Consider the following 22,548-nt stretch of genomic DNA (forward strand, 5'->3'; position numbering starts at 1 on the left):
TTCTACTTTCTGTTCTGAGAATGGGAGATTGAATATGTTGATCCCATGAAATATGGTCATATAGGAGAAGTATGAAAGTGTTTTGTACACGGTGAGGTGGTTTATAAACTAAAAATAAGTGGTAGGATATTGTCATTTTGTCTCTGACTGTTTGGAGATTAAATGAAGAAATTCCCATAAAGCACTTAGAATAGATCTGGCACATAGTAATCATTCAACATTAGCTAGAATGAAAATGGAGATAGCGGCAAAGTTTTGGTGCTAAAATGCTCTATTTCTGAAAGATTGTATAATTGAACTGCTTTAGAATCTATACAAGAAAAGGTATACTTTACATAAGTACATGTTTTTATTTTCTAGGATCAAATCTAAATCGCTGTGGTTTCCGAGGCTCTTCATACCTCGGTATTCCATTCAATCCATCAAAGGTTAGTTCTCTTTGGGTCAGAAGGAAGGGGAAGGGAGGTGGGGAGATTTTAGTGAGAAAGAAAACTAAGAAATTATACAGGAAGTACCAGGCTTCCAGGTTCTAATATAGTTAAATACTGTCTTATAATGTACATTATGAACTGAAACTGTTTAAAAGAAAGCTGTATCTGCCTTACTTCCTGGAGGAATGCACAGCACATATACACACACAAATTCCTGTTGTTATAAAAATTATGTCCTTACTACCCTGTGTATATGTGTAAAAATAATTGGTGATTTCCTGTGGAAAATGGAAATAAAGCACCTAAGTGCTTGATACTTATTCTCTAAGAAGCCAGTGAACTCCCATGTGTTAGAGAAGGATTTTGTATTTGGCTCTCATTTGCTAGGAATAAAAGAAAAAGCTCTTGCCAAGGCAGTGACTGAAGACCTCAGTAGTGATGAATTTGATGACCTTCATGGCAGTAGGCACACTGTCTTCATGGTTATAGGCAGAGGCTTTGGTACCAGCACATGCAGGTGGAAAGCAGTGAGTTCTAACAAAGTGAGTTTTTTTTCTTTGAAGAATCAGATCCAGAACAAGCTTGTAGGTATTTCATCTGTACACAAAATAGTAATATTTTTCTACAGTAGAAAGCAGAGAATAACTTCATCATTTTAGCAAAAGAGTCCTCATAGCATAGAAACATTTTCCTTAATGGAGGTCAATCTGCTTATATAATAATTACAAGCCAGTATCTGGCTACACTGAGTATGTCAAGATTTATGTCCAGTGGCAAGCTGAAGGTAAATGGTGTGCTGCCAGTTTTTCCATAATCTGCTTCATAATTTTAGAATAAATGGCAGTGATTTTGGAGACAGTGACATGATTTCATAGAGGCACTGCTTCAACTTTCTTCCTCTGCCTTAAGCTGTAGACCAACCTGTCTTGTCAAGGTCATGTCAGTTTGCCAAGGTGTCTCCAGTTGTGTGTGCCTGTTGCATTTTAGCAGGGACTCTGAAAACAATTCGTAAAATTTGTCCTTTTTTCTGATGCATATAATATTTTCCAATTTAAGCCAGTCCTGAATAAAGATAGCTCTCCATTTTTTTAAAATAGACAGGATATCTGGATGTCATGACATTGGTAATGATGACCATTGTACACTACCATACCATATTACAGGTGTACACCTATACTTGTTGGAGGAAAACAGTGCTTTGATAGCATTACTTTATAAAGACAGCCGTCTTCCTCCCCCGCAAGACGTTTTCAGAATAACAGGAATAAAATTTAAGAAGAAACTATTTTTTGCCCTTGGTTCACAGACTGTCCTGAAACCCATTTTTGGCCCTTAGTTCACCTAGACCCTGGCATATTCTGGGGAAGCTAGGTGCCATTCCCTTCTGTGTTCCCTTCATCTGAATTCTGAGTGCTGGAAGGAGCTAGAGACTTCAGGTGGAATCAGAAAGGCTCACAAGGAGTTTTCACTGAAGGCAGTGGTTGAGAGTCCAGGGGACAGATGAAACCAAGAGAATCTTAGGAGGCACATAGGATTGTCCAATACAGTATATAAGTAAAATAGTATCATTGGTTTTTCTTCTGAAACCACTAAACCACCTGTGGGCCATTGCCTTACCTGATAAATGCCCAGGACCTTCACTGGTCTTAGAGCACTTTTTGAGAAACACTAAGAGATTCTCCCGGCTGACTTTTCTCACTATTTTCCTTCACAAATCACGTATGTATTAAATTGTGTATTGTCCTTAACATGTACCATATACCCCAGAATTTTCCTTCTCTGCTTTTTTGCTTTTACTTTTTCTTCTACCTCTAAAGCCTCCTCTCCATGTATATCTAGCCAAGCTCCTCTTCTGCTGCAGAAAAGAATCCTTTATTTAAATCCATGTGTTATTATATCTCCCTCATGACATTTGTTACATACTGCTTTGTGTTAAAATTATTTAAGCGGGCCTCTCTTCTACCCTCAAGGTTAAGGTCGGTCCACATTTGATTTATGTTTGGATTTTAACATAGGAGACATTTAGTTTAAGTACCAAAAATGAACTATGCTATAGGACTTCTAATAAGGCTGTTATAAATGTGGAATAAAATAGCCAGGAGTATGAGAATTGAGTTCTAAGGAGGAACTCAGAATGAGAGATATCAAGATGAAAATTTGCTTGGCATATTTGTGAAGCTATAAAGAACCATATATCTAAGGCTGGATGTGTGGGCTGCGTTCAGACTGTAGAGGGTATTGACCACCATACACACTTATTCTGTGAGGAACTCTGGAAGGTCAGTGAACAGGAAATAATGTGATTAAGTCACTGGTGGTTCCAAGACCCTTGAGTCCAAAAAAGTAGTAGGCCCTTTTGATATCTGTCTTGCATTTGCATCATCATCCTTGAGATAACTAGGACCTTTATAGATAGTTAAGTTTATTTAATCCTCACAATAACCCTATGAGGTATGTACTAATATCTCCATTTTCCAGAATGAGGAAAATTAAGCCAACAGATAGTAGAGCCAGGATTTGATCTTTCAGTGGTTGTAGAAGCTAACATTTTAGAAAGCAGAGGAGTCTGTTTTAACCAAATCTTTGGTAAAGTTTCATTTTAACTTTCTGGTATTATGAGTAATTATTCTGGTATTTGAGGCAATTATTGATGAGCCCAAACTAAAATAGAAGGGAAGCCAATGAGGAAGATGAATTAAAAATATGCTCGTATTCTATCAAAACTAAAACTTTCTTAAACTGAGTAGTAAATTAGTACAAGGTGAAATTTTACATTTTTCAAGTGAAATAATTTTTTTTAAATAACTGATTAATAGGATTGGTTGATTATTTGGCCCAGTGGGCCTGTGCCAGCTCCTAGAGTCTTTACAGGATTTCCTACAAGGAGTCACATATTTTATAAAAAGCTTAAAAGGTCTTTGATAACTGTTTCTGGTTATCTTTTGTTGAAATGGTCAAATCAGTGAAAAATTAGTTCAACACATACTGTGGTAATATGAGTTTCCTAGTAAGACTTCCCAGCTCTGCTTAAACAATTGCTAATCTAATAGTCTTCACAAAACACTTGTTGCAATCAATACCCATTTGGGCTCTAAATTTTAAAAGTTACACTATTCTATTTTTAGAGAACTTTTTGATTTTAATATCTTGAGCTCTTTGCATTTTTTTGTTTTTTGCTATTCTAAGCACTGGTATTTATTAGAGACTCAAATAATTAAACTGTATATGAGAGCAGAATAAGGTTTTTCATCTGTATTGTTTTGTAATATTTTTATATAGTGATTACTACTATGGTATTTAATATGGATTTGTACAGCATAAAAGAATTTTTATTTCTATATGATTTTATAACTTTATAAGACAAATTATTATACTTGAATCAACTGATATGGTTGATTAAATATGAAGTTCAAATAATTTGGTTTATTTGAATATCAGAACTACTCCCATAAAGCTTAAAAGTCTTTAGGATAAATTTGAAAATTATGTAGCCTGGAAAGTAGGCAGTTATACTTATATTGAGACATATATAAAATTTAGGTTTGTTTTTCTCAGTCAGACATCTATGCAGATCAGTGTGAACAACATTTAATTTTACTATTTACTGAAACCTCATGTCAAATTACTTAATGAAATAGGTTTTCATTTCAGTTTACTAATTAATGTTATATTAATTTTGAATTCAGAATCCTGGAACAGCTCATCCTTATGATAGTGGCCACATAGCAATGACCTACACTGGCCTTTCATGCTTAGTTATTCTTGGAGACGACCTAAGCCGAGTAAATAAGGAAGCTTGCTTAGCAGGCTTGAGAGCCCTTCAGCTGGAAGATGGAAGGTATGGGTCACTCTTTTGTTACTGTTTTTTCCCCAAAGAAAAATGTTTTGGAACTAAAAAAAATGGATAAATTACTATACTAGAACTCTAGGGTTTATCATAAACTCTTCTTAGAACCACCTAAAGTTCACTGTATATGTACAGGTAAGTACCTAATCAAAAAAGTAATCCGTGATTTCTTACGTGAATGAAAATAGCAGAACTCCATTCTTTCCCTTTTGGTTTCTTTTTTTTTTTTTTAACTGAGACAACAGATCCATAAATAAATGGTTGAATAGTTTCAGGATTATGATCTGCTTTAATTTACCTTCTGGGTAAAAAAATAGATATTTTGAAGTAAACCTACATTTAGTCTGAACTTTTATTCCTTTTGACATAGTGATGGGGGAGAAAGGAATGAACATTGAATATTCTAGTATAGGTAGTTTCCATGACATTTTTAAAGGCCAGAAGAAGAAGTGAATTCATTAATATTTGATGGTTTGTGTGGTGTATCTAAGTAAAGAGGAGTCTTCCTCGAGTTTTCAGGTGAAACTTTTGTTAAGTCCAGGAAGTGATAAGCAGTAGTGATGCTGTCTAAGGAAAAGATTCGGGACAAATCCTGCTCTGTTGTTACATCTGTACTCCAGCTGCTAACATCTCTATTTTCCTGTCAGTATTTTAAAAACACTGCTCTTGATGAAGGAAAAATTAATGTAGACATATTAAGATAAATTGATGCTAATTGGAAATACTATAAAACTAAATATTTACCTCAGTCGTTACATGTGACTAATTTCTCAGTATTTCAGTATAGTCTTTGATTACTGCTACCTTATTGTTGTTGATAAATAAAAGAATAGATATAAAACATAGACTATTACCTCTCTAAAACTAATTAAATAGGTAAAAATTAAAATAATGTGATCAGTTAGTTAATGGTTATCTATATATACATTTAGAAGAAATTTCACGTAGCAAAACTTGGGCTTGGGAATTTCTTACCCAATAGGCCCGAGGTTTTACCTGCTACTTTTTCTGCATTCTCAAGCGAATGTGCCACCACTGTCCTTGGCTGAGAGCAAACAAACTTACTCTCAGTGGTGGCATCTGGGAAGGAGTAACTGGTGGTATGTAAAGCTACCCAGAAATCCGAATAATGATTTAGAGAGTTTTATATTATTTGAGTTTATAGTTTCTTCTTTATTGAATAATACAAGTAGTATATGGTTTTAAAATCTATATTTAGATTTTTAAATCCCATATTTAGTGATAGGTTTCTCTGAGTAAAGACATGAAATAGGTGTTTCTAATCCTCTGCAAAAAAATATATAGTACAGTGTTAATAGTAAATAATATTGTTATTATTTTCAGTTTTTGTGCAGTACCTGAAGGCAGTGAAAATGACATGCGATTTGTATACTGTGCTTCCTGTATTTGCTATATGCTCAACAACTGGTCCGGCATGGATATGAAAAAAGCCATCAACTATATTAGGAGAAGTATGGTGAGTTATATTGATAAATTGTTCGTTTTAGGTTATTATTTCTGGGGTATGGGGGCTGCAGTATAATGCATGCCTCATCTCCTTCAGCAAGAATTTGGAAATAAGGGCAATATGATTGCTTGCTAGGTATGTCATGTATCAGAACCACCATGTGGAAATAATCTTCAAGGACAGATTGACTCCTTGGCCATTAAAACTTAAATGTGATCTGATTGTATCTAACAAAAACAAAATGTCTTTTTCAGAAAGAGATTGGTTACCCTCTAAAAAAATAAAATAAAATCTCAAAGGCAAATATTGATAGTCTATCCTAGCAGAGGTCACTGGGGAGCCCTGGCCAAACATAATGAAAAATTGTGGCATCCTCAGTGAGATTATTCCTATGTTAGGTGTGAGGTGTGAGTTCCTTAAAACATTTTGACTAGTAAGACCCAAATGTAACAAGATTGACTGGGCTGACAGATTTTTGGATCACTTTTGGTTTCTTAATACTTTAATGTGTCTTTTTTTTTTAATCTAAGGTTTATTTTAAGAAGAATGTCAGGTAGAAATGTTATTTTTTCACACAATACAATTTAATCTTTTTATTGGCAGTTGTAAAGAAAGCTTAGTCTCAGCCACAATTATCTTTTACTCTACTTTGTAGTTTCTCATATAAGACTGGAGAAGTAGAAGTCCTGCTTCCCAGGTTTATTACTTCCCAAATATGAAGTTATTAATATTATAGATTAGAATATTTTAGACTGGTAATTCAGCTTTCACTAGTCAGTATTTCAAAATGAAAATGTAAATTCTTAAAGGAACGGATTTATTTTTAACTTGAATGTGTGAATATGAATCAGATTTTGTAGCATCTACAGAAGCACAAATTTTTAAAAGCCTGTGGAGGCAGGGAGCGCAAACCTTTGAAGAAGTTTTAAGAGGAAAAGAGATTTATGTCCTATACAGAGGTTTAATAGGCATTTTGGCGTGAGTACTACAGAAGTAATACTGTGTTCTTCTCAGTGCGTTGTATTTGGTAGTACAGTGTGTTGATTTGCCCTGTTACTGGTGATGTTAACTTTGATCACTTGGTTAAGTTGATGTATGCCAGATTTTTCTCTGTAAAGTTAGCATTTTTCCCTTTGTGATTATTCAGTATCTTGTGGTGAGATATTTGGAGACTATGTAAATATCCTGTCCTTTGTCAAACTTTTATCCACTAGTGTTAGTATACATTGGTGATTTTCCAGCTTTGTCTTTCTTTCTATACTTATCAATTGAAATGGTACTGTTAAAAAAAGCTTTACCTTTGCCTCCATTTATTTATTTACTTATTTTATTTCGTCCTGGACTCTGGATTCTTGCTTTATTCAGTGGGTTATTATCTGTTACTCCCATTATTTGTTTTGATGCTCAGATTGTCCCAGATTTGGCCAGTGAGAACCCCTTCAGGCAGGCTCTTGTGCCTTTTTGACATGTCCCCTACTTCTTTGATCACCTCATTCCTTTCTACACAAGATATTCAAGGTTCATCTTTTACTTTCCCAGCCTTAGTTCTGGAATCAGTCATTTCTTCAAGGAGCCCTGATTCTTCTTATTGGAGAGTAGTGTTTAAAAGCCAGGATTTGGGCACTAGATATGCTCATTGGTGTTGGGCTATCATTGCGTCTGGCCCCTCTCTCAGCAGGCAGAGCTAGGAAATGTATATATACGCATGTACACACAGACACACTCCCTTAAACACATACTTACATCTATATCTATTTCTGTATCTATTTATCTATCTATATATTAAAAGCCACAAACCATACTGATACCTCAACTTTCAGTCCAACGTCACAAGGTCCACTTTAACTTTCCTCTTTTCATTTGTAACTCCCTTCTCTGACAGTGGCAAACTTGGCTCCTATTATCCAGAATGCATTGGTTCTTTTGTGGAGAGCCTGAGAGTGTGTAGTCAAAATATTATATTTAATAAATATTTAGGTTACTTCTTTTATTTTGCCCCTTTAGTATGTTTATCTTATTTATTTGAAATACAGTTAAGTTTATTTGTTTCTGTTTGGGTTCCATTTTAGGATCCCCCCCCCAACTTTGTTGGTTTTGTTTACTTAATATGTGAAATATTAACTTGGTTCTGAAAGTCAGAACTATACAAAAAAGTATATTCAGGGGCCAGCCCCATGGTTGAGTGGTTAAGTTTATGTGCTCTGCTTTATAGCAGCACAGGGTTCGCCAGTTCCGATCCTGAGCATGGACCTACACACCGCTCATCAAGCCATGCTGTGGTGGCATGCCACATGGAAGAACTAGAATGACTTACAACTAGGGTATACAACTATGTACTGGGGCTTTGGGGAGGAAAAAGAAAAGAAGAAGAAGATTGTCAATAGATGTTAGCTCAGGGCCAATCTTCCTCAAAGAAGAAAAGTAAAGTCAGATACACGTAGCTCATGGGGGCCTCCTCCTGTCCCTTCTATCTTCCACCCCCTTCCTAACCTCCATATTTACCACCTTAGTCCCATTCACTCTGTAGGTAACCATTCTCGTTAATTTTTTATCTTTCCTATTCTTTTTGATGAGCAGATAATGTATATTTTTATTTCGCCCTCAATTTCTTACTCTAAACGTAGCATACCACAGAGACTTTTTTGTAGTGTGCCTTTCTTACTTAACAGTATAGCTTAAAAATCATTCCATATCAAGTCATGGAGATTTTCCTCATTCCTTTTTTTAAAGTTTCATAGTACTCCATTGTGTGCATGTAGCGTGGTTTTTTCAACTGATCTATGTATAGGGTACCTATTTTCCAAATATAAACAGTGTTGAAATTAAAACCTGCATGTGTATTTATGTATTATTGGAGATATATCTTCAGGGTAAATTCCTAATAGTGGAATTGCTTGATCAAAAGGTAAATGCTTATGTAACCTTATTAGATACTGCCCATTTCTCTCCAAAAATTATGGACCAGTTTATTTTCCCACCGGTATATGAGAGTGCCTGTTTCCACACAGCCTCACTAATGGAATGTGTTACCATGCTTTTTTGATTTTTACCAATCTAGTGGATGAAAAATGATATCTCAGTGTATTTTTAATTTGCATTTCTTTTATTATGAGTGAGATTGACCATTTTCTTAACTCCAGGACTATATAAAACCAGGCTGAAGGCCAGATTTAGCCTGCAGTCCCTGGTTGCTGACCCCTACTTCTAGTTTATTATTTTGCTTTTTTCTTTAGGTATTCTAGTTTTGTGTATGTTCTTTCTTCTTTACTTATCTTTCATTTTAGCCACTTTTCTCTGACCCTTCTTACTACTTTATCTTATTTTTATTCTTCTGGCTCTTTTCAGCCTTTCTTAATGTCCCTTATTGTCTTTTCATTTGAGACTGTTATTCTTTAGGCATCCTATAATTTAGCCTTCATTTCTGTCTGTCTTTTTCTTCCCTTTCTTTCCTGAAATCATTTAACTCTCTATTTCTTACTGTTTGGTCTTTTCTGCTTTTAATTTTTAATTTCCTTTTCATATTCCCAAGTGCTTGTTTGAGGATCTGTAATTGAGTTTGTAATTGGGGGTGATGTGTAATTTGGGTGCTGTATTACAGGTTTCTTCTGCTTTATCACTGTTTCTTGGAGTTGGAAGTAGATTTTCATATACTGAGATGTTTTCATTCCAATCACTGTGTTTGCGTCTCAGAGTTACTTTGTACAGATTTGTCTTTTTCTGTTTAGTCATTTAGTGGATTTTTTTCTTACAATAATTCCTAGTTTAATAGTGCCCTCTTTTCAATACAAAGAAATAAAGTTTGATTTCTTTAATGAGTATTGTTTATTTTTTTTTTAGTGATGGAGGAAGAGTTATGAGTTCTATGATTTTCCAGTAGGAGAGAAATTCTCTTTGGTTTCCTAGATCTCTAAATTTTTCTCTTTTGAGTTTTCCTTTATCGTCTGATCTTCAGAGGGCCCTTCTCCCTTCCTTGTTAACTGTCTTCACTGCAGTTATGCCCTTTGCTGCCTTGACTTACACACTCTCTTAAGTCGTCCCTTGCCTCTAGTCAGTGCTGAGTTTTACCAGAACTCTTTCAGTTCAGGAAGTGCTCACTTTGCATGGTAGTGCCGGACTGCAGTGATGAGCATGCAAGCTGAAATCATGCACAGTGGTCTTAATCATCCGTGGGAAAAATCACGATTGTTGTGTTACACTTTGTTGGCAAAACATTAAAAATTATTTTACTGTCAGTCATAAATATATAATTTTTTTATTAGTAAGGCCGATATTTATCTAGTACCCTATAATTTAAAGCATTAGTAATATTGAGAATTAAAGTGTTTTCTTTGCAAAGAATTTATAAAGAGTAGTTTGAACAATGCTTTGCCTTCTTCTCATAATATAACTTATATGGAGCAAACGTCTTTTCTGTCTTGGTAAATGTTTATACTTTTCTTAGTTTGTATCAGCTTTCAACATTTTTATCTTTTCCATTATCATTGTTGTGAAATATCTCTGAGAGTTCTTTTTCTGTGAAGTTTTTGCCCGCATCACTTTTTCTCGAATATCTTCACCCTTTTCATCTCAGCTGCTCTCCTCACTCATGTAGACATTGCTCCCTCACTTAGCTCTTTTGACTCCATATGTAGTCTCAAACAGTGGTACTGGCAACAGTCCCATGATCAGCTGTTTCTTATATCACTCTGTTTGAACTCAATTTCCATTCCAGTGTTACTGCTTTTCATTTCTTTACTGCACTTTCAGCTTTGGTGGCCAATCTCCTCTTTTGGTTGTGCCTTTTTGTAAAATGTCATGTGGGCGTATTACTAAGAGCCAAAGAGACCATACAGCCACATACTTTGCTGTCTGTGTGTGAACTGAATAACATGTTCAGTGACAAATTTCTAACTGGCTTTGAGAAAGGTGACATGATTGGTCACTGATCGCGATGCGTGTCTGTTATTTATGTAGTGATTTGTAGACTGAGGAGCTAGCAGCAAGTTTGTACTTTATGTGATCACTCACAGTTAGTATACATGGTTACTGAAATTTGAACCCTATCGTGTTGTGTAACTAAGCCATGGTACGTACCTGGAATTAGTGCATATTGGAACTGCGCAAAGCAAGGTCTGCCTGTATTTCACAGTTAGGGTAGACTTTCTCTTTCAGGCAGTAATTTTAGATCAATCTCAGACCTGCCATTAGCTCCCTTCCTCTCCCTTCTCATGATTTTTCACAAATTGCCCATGTTCTCTGGAAAAGTGTGTCAGGAGTCAGAGAGATGGCTTGCTGGGATTTGATGTTTCTTTTTCTATAGAGAATTAGTTTGAAGCTTGAACACGTCTTCCAACTTTGCTAAGGCTTCAGTTTTATATAGTTGTGGTGTTCTGTTTTGATTTTGTATGGTACATGGGGAGATTGAAATTTAGGCAGGCACCATTATCCTCGGCTACTCAAAGCCTCAAAATAGATTTGTTTCATGTTTATAATGTTTTATGACTATAAAATGCTTACATTTTTCTTAAACTCATATGTTCTTGCAAGTGGGAGATGATAAGGATTGGGGCTTTCTGTTGGGTGGAAGTTGAATATGTAGATGCCCTATTTGAGCAGTCTGTTCTCAGAATGTGCCTAGTATATACATTTAATAATTTGGCATAGTGAATAAGACAAGATCAAGTTTTGAAAATGCTTAGATCTACTTCTTTGTGGAAAAGAGTACATGTTTTGGAAGATATAAAGGAGAAATAAATTAGACTGAGACAAAAAACATAGCATAATGACAACTTATTTGTCTATTTTATTTCCCTATTAAACTGAACAATGTTTTTCTTTTTCAGTCCTATGACAATGGGTTGGCACAGGGAGCTGGACTTGAATCTCATGGTAAGGCATCTTAAAATAAATGAACACATAGTTTATTTTGTTCCTTTAAATAGCATCATGGTATCTGACATGGAGGCCCTCAGAAGTTTGTCTCAACCCTTGGTACAGCCTGATTATCTTCTTTCCTACTTCTCTTTTGACACTGTGGTGCCAATTTGACCCTCTTCTAGGTCAGTAATCATTCAGAGATTATTCAGACTAAAATGTTCCTACAGTATTTGCTAGTAATCTTTTCAAGTATTAACTTCATGAAAATATCTTGGAGTGATTTCTTAAGATATTGTTAGAAAACAGCAATGTTTCTCCTTTGGCATAACTAAAAAAGGCTAGATGCAGAATATTAAACATGAATTAGTTTGTGAATGAAAATTTTTTATTTACCTTTAATATAATTATCTTCAGTCATGGTCATAAAACGTTTTGCTACATAGCATATGTTCAGTACATACGTTAATATAATCTCTTCTTTCACATTTTCCCCCACTTTTGGCAGAATCAGAATAGTAAGATGTTGTTCATTTAGTTTGTCAGCACATCCATAGCCTGAACTCTTTCAAATTGAGTATTTCCATGTAAAAGTAAATAAGCTTACATATTCTTTTTTTTGAAAAGAAAGAGCCCAGATCAAGGAGGCTTTCTGAGTAAACTCTTATTTCCTCTTGATCACAGCAGTTTCTGTGCTTACTTGTTGTGTCCATCCCTCTGCTAGTGTGATAGAGTGGACAGAACACATCAGTAATCAGATCTTGGCCCTGACACTTGCTGTGTGACCTTGTCTCCTCACTTATCTCTCTCAGGGTTTCCTCATCGACAGTGTAGAAATAATTATATCTTTCTTTAAGATTCTTGTTAGGATTATAAGAGATATGGGAAGAGTGGTTTGTAAACTATAAAACATGTATAAAAAGATGTTTTTAACATATACTCCTCAACCTCATATCCTTGTACTTCCCCTGGGACCTTGTCCTATCAGGTCTCTCCTCCCTCTCTCAACATCTTTACTCCCTCCTTCCATGTAAGTATTTGTAGAGTATGTGTCACTAAGGAGTACGTAGAAGACTGTCTTGGATTTTCCCTTGAAGCCATACTCTAATTAGGACACCATAATTCTTGTGTGTGCCTGAGTCTGTATTAGTTGGATTCAGTCAGAGAAGCAAAACCACTATGAATATTAAAGAATAAGGTTTATTATAAGAATAAGATTTTACACAGTTCTGGAAGAAAATGGAGAAGTAAGGGCCTGAACGGAGTAATTGGCGGGTCAGAGAAAAGTCACTGACAAGCCCTTCTGAAGCACTGGCACAGGTAGACAAGTCAGATCCTGCAGGGGAATCTGGAAAGCCAGGCACATCCAGCTGCCAGACTGGGACTGTGGTGGAAGAGTCTGTGGAGAACTCTTGCTCCTGCATCCGTTCATGGGCCTGCTGTCACCAGGATGAGAAGTAAGAAAATTTGGATTCCAAGTATATGAGAGAATAAGGGCAAGCTGGAATCTACCAGTGCCTCTGCCTTTCTCTTACATCCTCTAACCACAACCAGGGTAATGGCTGCTGCTTCACTTCCACCTTACAAATCTTACACAGATTTCTCTAACTTTAGGCCATACAGGAAAGAGGATTCTGGGAAACAGAGTTCTAGCTTAGCCAAGTTAACACAATACAAAACCACCACAATAATTATTGTCATTTTACTCAGAGAAGTTAAATAACTTGCGTAGTAGGCTCACATATCAGATAAATGTCATAACCCACTTGAAACCCTGTGCTTACTCAGCAATACCATTCTGCCCGCATTTAAATCCCTTAGGTTAGTTCTCCATGATCCAGTTCTACCCTAGCTTTGTAGACACACGTGTGAGAGAGCCCTTCCACGCACTTTAGGCTGTAGAGAAAATGTATTCTCCAAATGTTCTTACATGCCTTTTCACCTCTGGACTTTGCTATTATTCTGGGTTGTTTTGAGCCTGAAATGCTTCTCTTCCACCTGCTTTTTCTCGTTTCCCTTTTCTTAACCTTCAAAGTTTGCCCATCTTTCTATGCCTAGTTCCAGTGTCACATTCTCTCTAAGACCTTTCATCATCTCTCATCCCCACTAGCCCTGAGCACTTTCTCCCTTTTCTGTAATCCCATAAACTTGGTTCATACCATTTTCACGGTACTTATCTCTGTTTACCTTATCTTCTCTGCTAGATTGTAAGCTGATCATGTCTTATTCGTATCTTACTCCATATGCCCTGTACACTTGTAGTTGTTCAGTATGTATTCATTGAGTTGGTTATCCTTTATCCCACTCCCCATCCTGAAGCTGAGAAGGCTGAATCTGGAATGGGTACTTCTGCTACAGTTTGATAATAATCAAGTTTCTTCATGTGCTTTTCTTTCTAAGTCTGCAGTCTAAACGTTATTTAATACACTGGAGTTTTTTTCTTTTTAATTCATCTGCTCTTCTCCAACTGCTCCTTAGCCTGAAGCCCATTTGTCATGAAAAGTAAACAGGCACACTGTACCCTTCTAGGCCGTGATCATCACGTGTGATGATTTTGTTTATCCTAGTGATTCTCTTATGATAGTATAGTTATAGGATACAATGTTCATGTGTTTTATAGGAATTGAATTTTCCCACATTGCAGGGATTAACACTATTTTTTCCTCTCAGGATTCATAATATAAAATTTCAGATAAACTAATTTGATTTAGTGATTCTTTTAAAATATCTCTACTCCTTAATCCAGAAGAGAAATATTAAACTCTTTTTGGCCTAATTTCATCTAAGCGTTCAACTCCCTTGAATACGGAACTAGAGTCAGGAACACCTCCTTTCCGTTGCACCTCAAAGAACTTGGGTACGTTGTTAATAGAGAACCTCTGTGGTCCCTTCTAGCTGCGATGCTTTATGACTGAGGTACTCTGTGTACATTAATTATCCATCTAACTGAAGTGTATCACTTTAGGTGGCAAACTTTTAGCAATTGCAGTTGGAAATCTGTCTCTTATTTGCATGTGCCCTAATATTCTTGTACTGTTACGTGCCTTCAGTAAAGGTTATTTTCATACCTTCTTCAACCAAGGCATAATGAACACAATTTAACCTTTTCTTGATGAATTCAGATCATTATTATGAGAAGCAGTTCTTGGATTGTACTGTAATTTAATAATGTGATACTCTTGAGGTTTTTTGAAACTTGTAGGAATCATTGACCTAATCCTGTCTAGCCCTAAAAGAATATTCTATTTGCATTCTTGTACCTGCTTTTTCGTAGTATTTCTTAATTTACTTATTGTCAGGATATTACCTGTCTTTTCTCGCTGTTTTTATGTATGCCTCTAACACTCTTCTAACATCTTGCTTTTAATCCAGGTTTTTAGAATTAATTTTTTGGAATTTCGTGTGAAACAAGAACCTCTCATGGGTAAATGTTGGTTAAATCAATTTAGCTTAAAGCATAACTGTTTTTGGCTACTCAGAGCCCATACTTACTTGAGAAGTTATTATTTTCAAAATCTAGTGATTTGGGCAAGTAAAGAGTATTTTTACTTTGAATTGTGCCAGTTAGCTTTAAAGAATTCTAACAAGTATTTGGAGAGTAACAAATACCTCTTTTTACTTTTCAGTAGTTGTAAAGATTACATTCTGTCTGTTAGAGGCTTTGTATGTAATGATGTTGTAATACCTGAAGTCGTGGCCAACTTATCATGAAAGAGAAATTGAAACTAGTGGATCATTGAAGAGGAAATAAGATTCATAGTTGCTTAATAGACGTTCTTCTAAAGGTTATGATAAATTTCTTTTACTTTTCTGTTTTAATTCACTCATGACTAATATAGATCTCCCAAATAATTGGGAAAAATTCTGAAGATTAAATGGTTCTTACTGACAGGAACCCTTTTAATGTCATAGATGCCTTGAGCTTTCTAGAGGGAGTGTTCACTTTTCCAGAGAATACATCCAAGATTTCTAACACCAGAAGGAAAGTTACAGGATGAGGCATATTAGGAACAATCAATTTATTTTATTTTGTTAATTAATTTTTTATTGAGGTAACATTGGTTTATAACATTATATAAATTTCAGGTGTACATCATTATATTGCAACTTATGTATAGACTATATCATGCTCACTGCCAAACATCTAATTGCCATGTGTCACCGTACACATGTACCCTTTTACCCCTTTCACCCTCCCTCCGCCCCTCCCCTATGGTAACCACCAATCTATTCTCTGTACCTATGTGTTTGGTGATTGTTGTTTTTTTATCTTGCACATATAAGTGAAATCATATGGCATTTGGCTTTCTCTGTCTAACTTACTTTGTTTAGCTCCCAGGAATAATCCATTTAAATAGCTGAAATTAATAAAAATCGCTAAGTGAAGTTGTAATAAATTGAGAATGTAAGTATTTTCAAATTGTTTGGAGTTGACAGGTAGTGCCGGTGGAAAGTATTGTTTCTTTTCCTTTATGGAAAATACTGACGTTTCATTTCCTGAGGGAAGTAATTACCTTTGGGAGTATATTGGTTTCCTGTTACTGCTGTAACATTTTACTGCAAACGTAGGGGTGTAAAACAACACAAATTTATTCTCTACAGTTCTGGAGGCTACAAGTCTGAGCTGCATCTTATATGGCTAAAATCAAGATGTCAGCAGGGCTGGTTCCTTCTGGAGGCTCCAGGGAAGAATCTGTTCCTTTGCCTCTTCCAGCTTCTGGTGGCTGCCAACATTCCTTGACTTGTAGCCACATCACTCCAGTCTCTACTTTGATGGTCACATTGCCCCCTCTTTCTGTAGTTTAATCTGCCTCTGCCCCCCTTATAAGGACACTTGTGGTTACATTTAGGGCCCACCCAGATAATCCAGGATAACCTCCCCATCTCAAGATCCTTAATGTAATCACATCTGCAAAGTCCTTTTTGCCACATAAGGTGACAGGCACATGTTCTAGGGATTTGTACCTGAGTATCGTTGGGGAGAGTATTCAGTCTTAAGTATGGATACTCACTGTGCATCTACTTCCAGATACACTTTTCTTCCCCTCACACACTCCCTCACTCCCCCCTCAGACTTTTCTTCCTTAAATTTCTTAAGTTGACAAGGTATCATATCTGTACATCAGCTTCTACCATGTTTATGTTATATGTGAAAATTAGTCTGTAGCTTGAAGCAGATTTAACCTCAATTCATAAGCAATAGACTGTCTTTAAGAGAATTAAAATTAGACTCAGGTGATAGAGTCTTGGATGGGGAGTAGTGGTCCTAGAGTGTAGTTTCAACTCTGCCATTAACTATGTAATTTTGAACAAGTTCCTTAATCTCTCCCAGTCTTACTTTTTTTTGTAAGAAAAATGTTTCTTTTAGCTTTAAATTATTTTAAATTCTTTTCTCTCTCATCAAATTAATTTTGAAGATTTCAGTGCTTAGTGGCTATTTTAAAATCATAATTAATTGTCTTTCAAATTTAAATTACTTTTATTTCACTATTTTCCAGAATTATGTAATTGCTTTTTTTTTTCCTCCAACCATTTTATGTTATTTTCCTAGACATCTAACTTGAAGTCTAAAGTATTGTATGGTTTTGATTAACAGGAGGATCCACTTTTTGTGGCATTGCATCACTATGTCTGATGGGTAAACTAGAAGAAGTTTTTTCAGAAAAAGAATTGAACAGGATAAAGAGGTGGTGTATAATGAGGCAACAAAATGGTTACCATGGAAGACCTAATAAGCCCGTAGACACCTGTTACTCTTTTTGGGTGGGAGCAACTCTAAAGGTAAGAGAAATAATAAAAATGAGAAACCTGTATTCTATGTTAATATAAACTGTGCTTAAAGGGTTGGTCTTTGTAATGTTCATTAAATATTGTTAGTTATAGGCTACTAAGTTTTTCCTGTTGCTCTGGCAACGCTAGTCTCTGGTTTTTCCATAGACTTCAGTTATCTGTTGTACTACTTGAAAATTCGCATTCTTACAAAACTCAAGTGGCCCAGAACCTAGGTAAGAAAGTAGATATAAGTTCACAAAAAACTTACTGAAACTGACTGGTAGTCCAAACATACCAATAAAGGTTTTATGGGAAGATATTAATCTTAAAAGAATAAACCACGAGTCATTTCTTTATATTATCTGGAAATTCTTCAGTATAATTGTTAAACAAAAGTAACTTTTTAAAAAACCAGGACTACAGTATCATTATCACGTCTAAAAAATCAGTGATAATTCCTTATTATCATTAAATATCCAGTTAGTGATAATAATTGTTACTGCTGCATCACATCAAGGGCACGTAATCAGTGGTTGTCTCTCTTTTTGATCAAAGGGCTCCAGAGTTGTCAAACTTAATTTATCCATTATAAAGTTACCCATCAGCTTTTTTTCTTTTTACTTTTTTTACGGTGGTAAAATATACATAATGTAATATTTGTCAGCTTAACTATTTGTAAATGTATGATTCAGTGATATTGATTACAATCACAATGATGTGTAACCATTACCACTCTATACCCAAAACACTTTATCGTCTTCAACAGAAAATGTGTACTCATTAAACACTAACTCCCCTTTCTCCCCTCCCTCCAGCCCCTGGTAACCTCTATTCTATTTTCTCTGTGAATTTGCCTATTCTATGTAGCTCATATAAGTGGAATTATATAATATGTGCCCTTCTCTGGCTTCTTTCACTTAGCATAATATTCTAAAGTTCCATACATGTTGTAGCATTTATCAAAATTTCATTCCTTTTTGTGGCTGAGTAATATTCTATTGTATGTATACATAATATAGCTATGTATATTCTGTTGTATGTATACCACATTTTGTTTAGCCTTTCATCTGTTGATGGACACTTGAGTTGTTTCCACCTTTTGGTTATTGTAGATAAGGTGGCTATGAACATTAATGTGCAGATACCTGTTCGAGTCTCTACTTTCATTTCTTCTGAATATTTACCTAGGAGTGGAATTGCTGGATCATGTGGTAGCTCTATGTTTACTCTTTTGAGGAACCACCAAACTGTTTTCCACAGTGTCTGCACCATTTTGCATTCCCACCAGCAATGTATGAGGGTTCCAATTTCCCTACATCCTCACCAACACTTGTTTTTTCTTTTTTTTTATGATAGCCATTCTAATGGATGTGAAGTGGTATCTCATTGTGGTTTTGATTTTCATTTCCCTAATGATTAGTGATATGAGCTTCTTGTGATGTGCTTATTGGCCGTCTGTATATCTTTGGAGAAATGTCTATTCAGGTCCTTTGCCCATTTTTTAATCACGTTGTTTGTTTTTTTTCTTGTTGGGTTGTTTAAATTCTTCATAGATTCTGCATATTAATCCCTTATCAAGAAAAATATTTGCAAATATTTTCTCCAGTTTCGTGGTTGCCTTTTCACTCTGCTGATATTATCCTTTGATGTACAAAAGTTTTTAATTTTGACGAAGTCCAATTTATCCGTTTTTTCTTTTGTTGCCTGTGCTTTTGGTTGTCCTATCCATGAAATCATTGCCAAGTCCAGTGTCTTGAAGATTTTTCCCCAATGTTTTCTTCCAACATTATTATAGTTTTAGCTCTTCAGTTTAGGTCTCTGATCCATTTTGAGTAAATTTTGTATATGGTATAAACTGAGAGTCCAACTTCATTTTTTGCATGTGGATATCCAGTTTTCCCAGTACCATTTGTTGAAAAGACTGTCCTTTCCCCATTAAATGGTCTTGGCACCCTTGTTGAAAATCAGCTGACCATATATGTGAGGGTTTATCTCTGGGCTCTCAGTTCTATTCCATTGGTCCATGGGTCTATCCCTGTGCCAGTACCATATTGTTTTAATTACTGTGGCTTTGTAGTAAGTTTCAAAGTCAGGAAGTATGAGTCTTCCAACTTTGTTCTTTTTCAAGATTGTTTGGCTATTTGGGTCCCCTTGTACTTTCATATGAATTTGAGGATTGGCTTTCCAATTTCTTAGGAAAAGGCTGTTGAAATTTTGTTAAGTCTTCCTATCTGTGAGCATGGAATGTCTTTCCATTTCTTTAGACCTTTAATTTCTTTCAGCAGTGTTTTGTAGCTTTCAGCATACAAGTCTTTCACCTCCTTGGTTATATTTATTCCTAGGTATCTAATTCTTTTAGATGCTATTGTAAGCATAATTGCTGTCTTAATTTCCTTTTGGATTGTTTGTTGCTAGCGTATAAAAACCTTATCAACCTTTTTACAGAATGGTTTTAGCAGCCATTGAGGATCATTGCTCAATAGATCCATTATGTCACTGGGGGTTGCAAAATGGTGATAATCTGTCATTCTTTCTAAATATATTAACTAGGATTCTTCTATAAAGAAGAATTTTACTTTACCCTGAGGTATAGTTGGTCCAGTGAAAGGCAGATAAACAGTTAATTCTTTCTCTTAATTTCAATAATGTTCGTCCAGTACAGTGAGTTGGTTTGCTAGCATCCCCTAAAGTTTTCCAATAAAATAATTGGGTTTTACAGGCTTTTTTTCCTTTAAGTATCATTGTGAACTCATAGATTTTAACATTTTATATGTTTTAATTCATTATATTGTTTGTAATGTTCAAATTGTCCCATCTTTAGCCAGAAGGAGCCCCTTCAGTTTGGTCTTGAGTCTTCTTCATATGACCTTGGTATTCTTTGACAACTTTTAAACATTTTTAAAATTTTAATTCTTGTGGATAATTTAAATAATATACTGATTTCTTGACTTAGCACCTTTAGACAGTAGCTTTATTTCTAGCTAGGAAAAATGAAGATTTAGCCTTCTTTTTTTCTAGCAAATTGTTACTGGTTTTATATTTTTTTTAGTTCTGAACCTTTTACACCTTCTAGTTCTGTCAGTTTGCCTTCACTTTTGTAATGTCAAGTTAGGTAGCATTCAAATTTTATTTAGTAACAATAATAAAATATTTTTTATTTTGTTTTATAAATTTGTAAATTATTTTATTTCGTTTTGTTTACTAACAATAATAAAATATTTAAATATTATTTATTTTGTTTTATTTATAAATTACTTATTTTGTTTATTTTGTTTTTTATTTGTTGTTTCCTTTGCCTGTAGGTTGATTCTAAAGTTTGAAAACAAATAATCACTTATTATGATCATGTAAATATTGTTTATTGCTGAACTAAATACAGTGTTAAGATTATAATTTCTGTTTATTTAATGATCCATGTGCCACTTGATGGAAAATGTTTCTAGCATCAGGATTCTAGAGTCTCTTTCCTTATATCCTATGAATTAAATCAAAATGAATGAATAGGTTTGTTTCTTATTTGTACCATAACTATGTTGGTTTTGTTTTTCTTTTTGAGAAAATGCTTTTTTATTAATCACTAATATCTTCCCTGGCTCTCTGATTCATTTACATACTTTCAACTGCTTTATGTCTTACAGAAATCTCTTTAACTCTCTTGTCTACTGCTCACCCCCTGCCCTATTCTCTTCACAGTTTGATTTATCCTTTAGTTTTTTCTATTTAGTGGGATCTTGAGAGTGAAGACAAACACATGTCCTAAATCTTTAAGCTACCTAATTTTTGTGCTAAAACCACGTTTGTCTCACCTTCTATCTTTCCTAATTACAGAGCTATAATTTTTTACTATTCTCAAACAAAACTGTCTCTAGCATCTTGGTAATAATTTTGTTGCTCTCTTTTGAAATATTTTTAGTTCTAGTTACCACCAGTTTGTAACTAATAGCTCAAAAGCATCATAAGTCTTAAAATATGAGAAGATAAAATTGCATTTTTTTAAATGACTAAGTTGAACAGATTGCAGAAGTTGTGTTTTGAACCTAGCTAAATGTGATGCAAAGAGGTTGTTATTTGGGCGTGGTTTAGAAGAAGGAAATAGTGAGTGGTGGGTCAAGAAAAGGAGAGTAGATTTGATAAGATGATAAAAAAAAAGACAGTAATGTGGTTGAATCATTTTAAGTGCTCAAGTCCACAGAAGCTTGCTCTGAGAGCGTTAGATAGAAAAGAGCATATTTAAATGATACACATCTGAAAATTGAGCCAAAGGTTAATATGAAAGTTTATGTCATTAAATTTATATTTATCATGTTTTTTCAGCTTCTGAAAATTTTCCAATACACTAACTTTGAGAAAAATAGAAATTACATCTTATCAACTCAAGATCGCCTTGTAGGGGGATTTGCCAAGTGGCCAGATAGTCATCCAGGTAATTTGTTTTTTGTATGAATCTAGAACAACTTTTCTTCTGTTATTTCTTGAGTAGATCTTCAAGCATCTTTGTCAGAAAGGGCATATGATAGAAAATTTAGCCACATTTGTAAACTTACATTAAATAATATGGGGATTTTTTTGAAGAAGATTAGCCCTGAGCTAGCATCTGCCACAAATCCTCCTCTTTTTACTGAGGAAGATTGGCCTTGAGCTAGCATCTGTGCCCATCTTCCTTCATTTTATTTGTGGGACACCTGCCACAGCATAGCTTGATAAGCAGTGTGTAGGTCCGTGCCTGGGATCCAAACCAGTGAACCCTGGGCCACTGAAGCAGAACACATGAACTTAACCACTGCACCACCAGGCCAGCCCCAGTAATATATTTTTAAAAAGCTAAGTTGTTTAAGTTTAGGGTATATTTAGGGTGTTGCGGGTATAAAGGAAGGGCTTAATTATCAGGATATATTGGCATAGTTTGTATTTTTTCCCCAAATATTCACTTAGCATTGTTTTATTTCATTTGAGGCAATAAGGCAGATGATCTGAATGGGCCCTTTCCAAAATAAGAGAAGCATTTGTTCCATCCAAAATCTTTAAGATTATTAGCTATCACTGAGCTATTTAGAATAAATTACTCTTAATCCAAAAGGGAACCAGTTCTTACTCTTTTCAGAATTCATTAAATCAAAAATTTTAAATCCTGAACACAGGTGTTGCTCACTGTCCATATTCTTGTTCTCTGAATTTTA

The 22,548-nt window shown here is 35.0% G+C and overlaps 1 protein-coding gene across 1 annotated transcript in view; it reads left to right on the forward strand.

The window, feature by feature from the left end:
- The window catches only part of PGGT1B (protein geranylgeranyltransferase type I subunit beta), a 47,793-nt gene that overhangs the window by 19,889 nt on the left and 5,356 nt on the right, over positions 1–22,548 (forward strand). The window contains exons 3-8 of the mRNA XM_001504572.6: positions 361–428; positions 4,118–4,269; positions 5,623–5,755; positions 11,569–11,614; positions 17,196–17,380; positions 21,686–21,794. Coding sequence (XP_001504622.2) covers positions 361–428; positions 4,118–4,269; positions 5,623–5,755; positions 11,569–11,614; positions 17,196–17,380; positions 21,686–21,794 — 693 coding nt within the window. The remainder of the gene's footprint in view (positions 1–360; positions 429–4,117; positions 4,270–5,622; positions 5,756–11,568; positions 11,615–17,195; positions 17,381–21,685; positions 21,795–22,548) is intronic.

The sequence above is a fragment of the Equus caballus genome, chromosome 14, assembly GCF_041296265.1.
Source record: "Equus caballus isolate H_3958 breed thoroughbred chromosome 14, TB-T2T, whole genome shotgun sequence".
Taxonomy (NCBI): domain Eukaryota; kingdom Metazoa; phylum Chordata; class Mammalia; order Perissodactyla; family Equidae; genus Equus; species Equus caballus.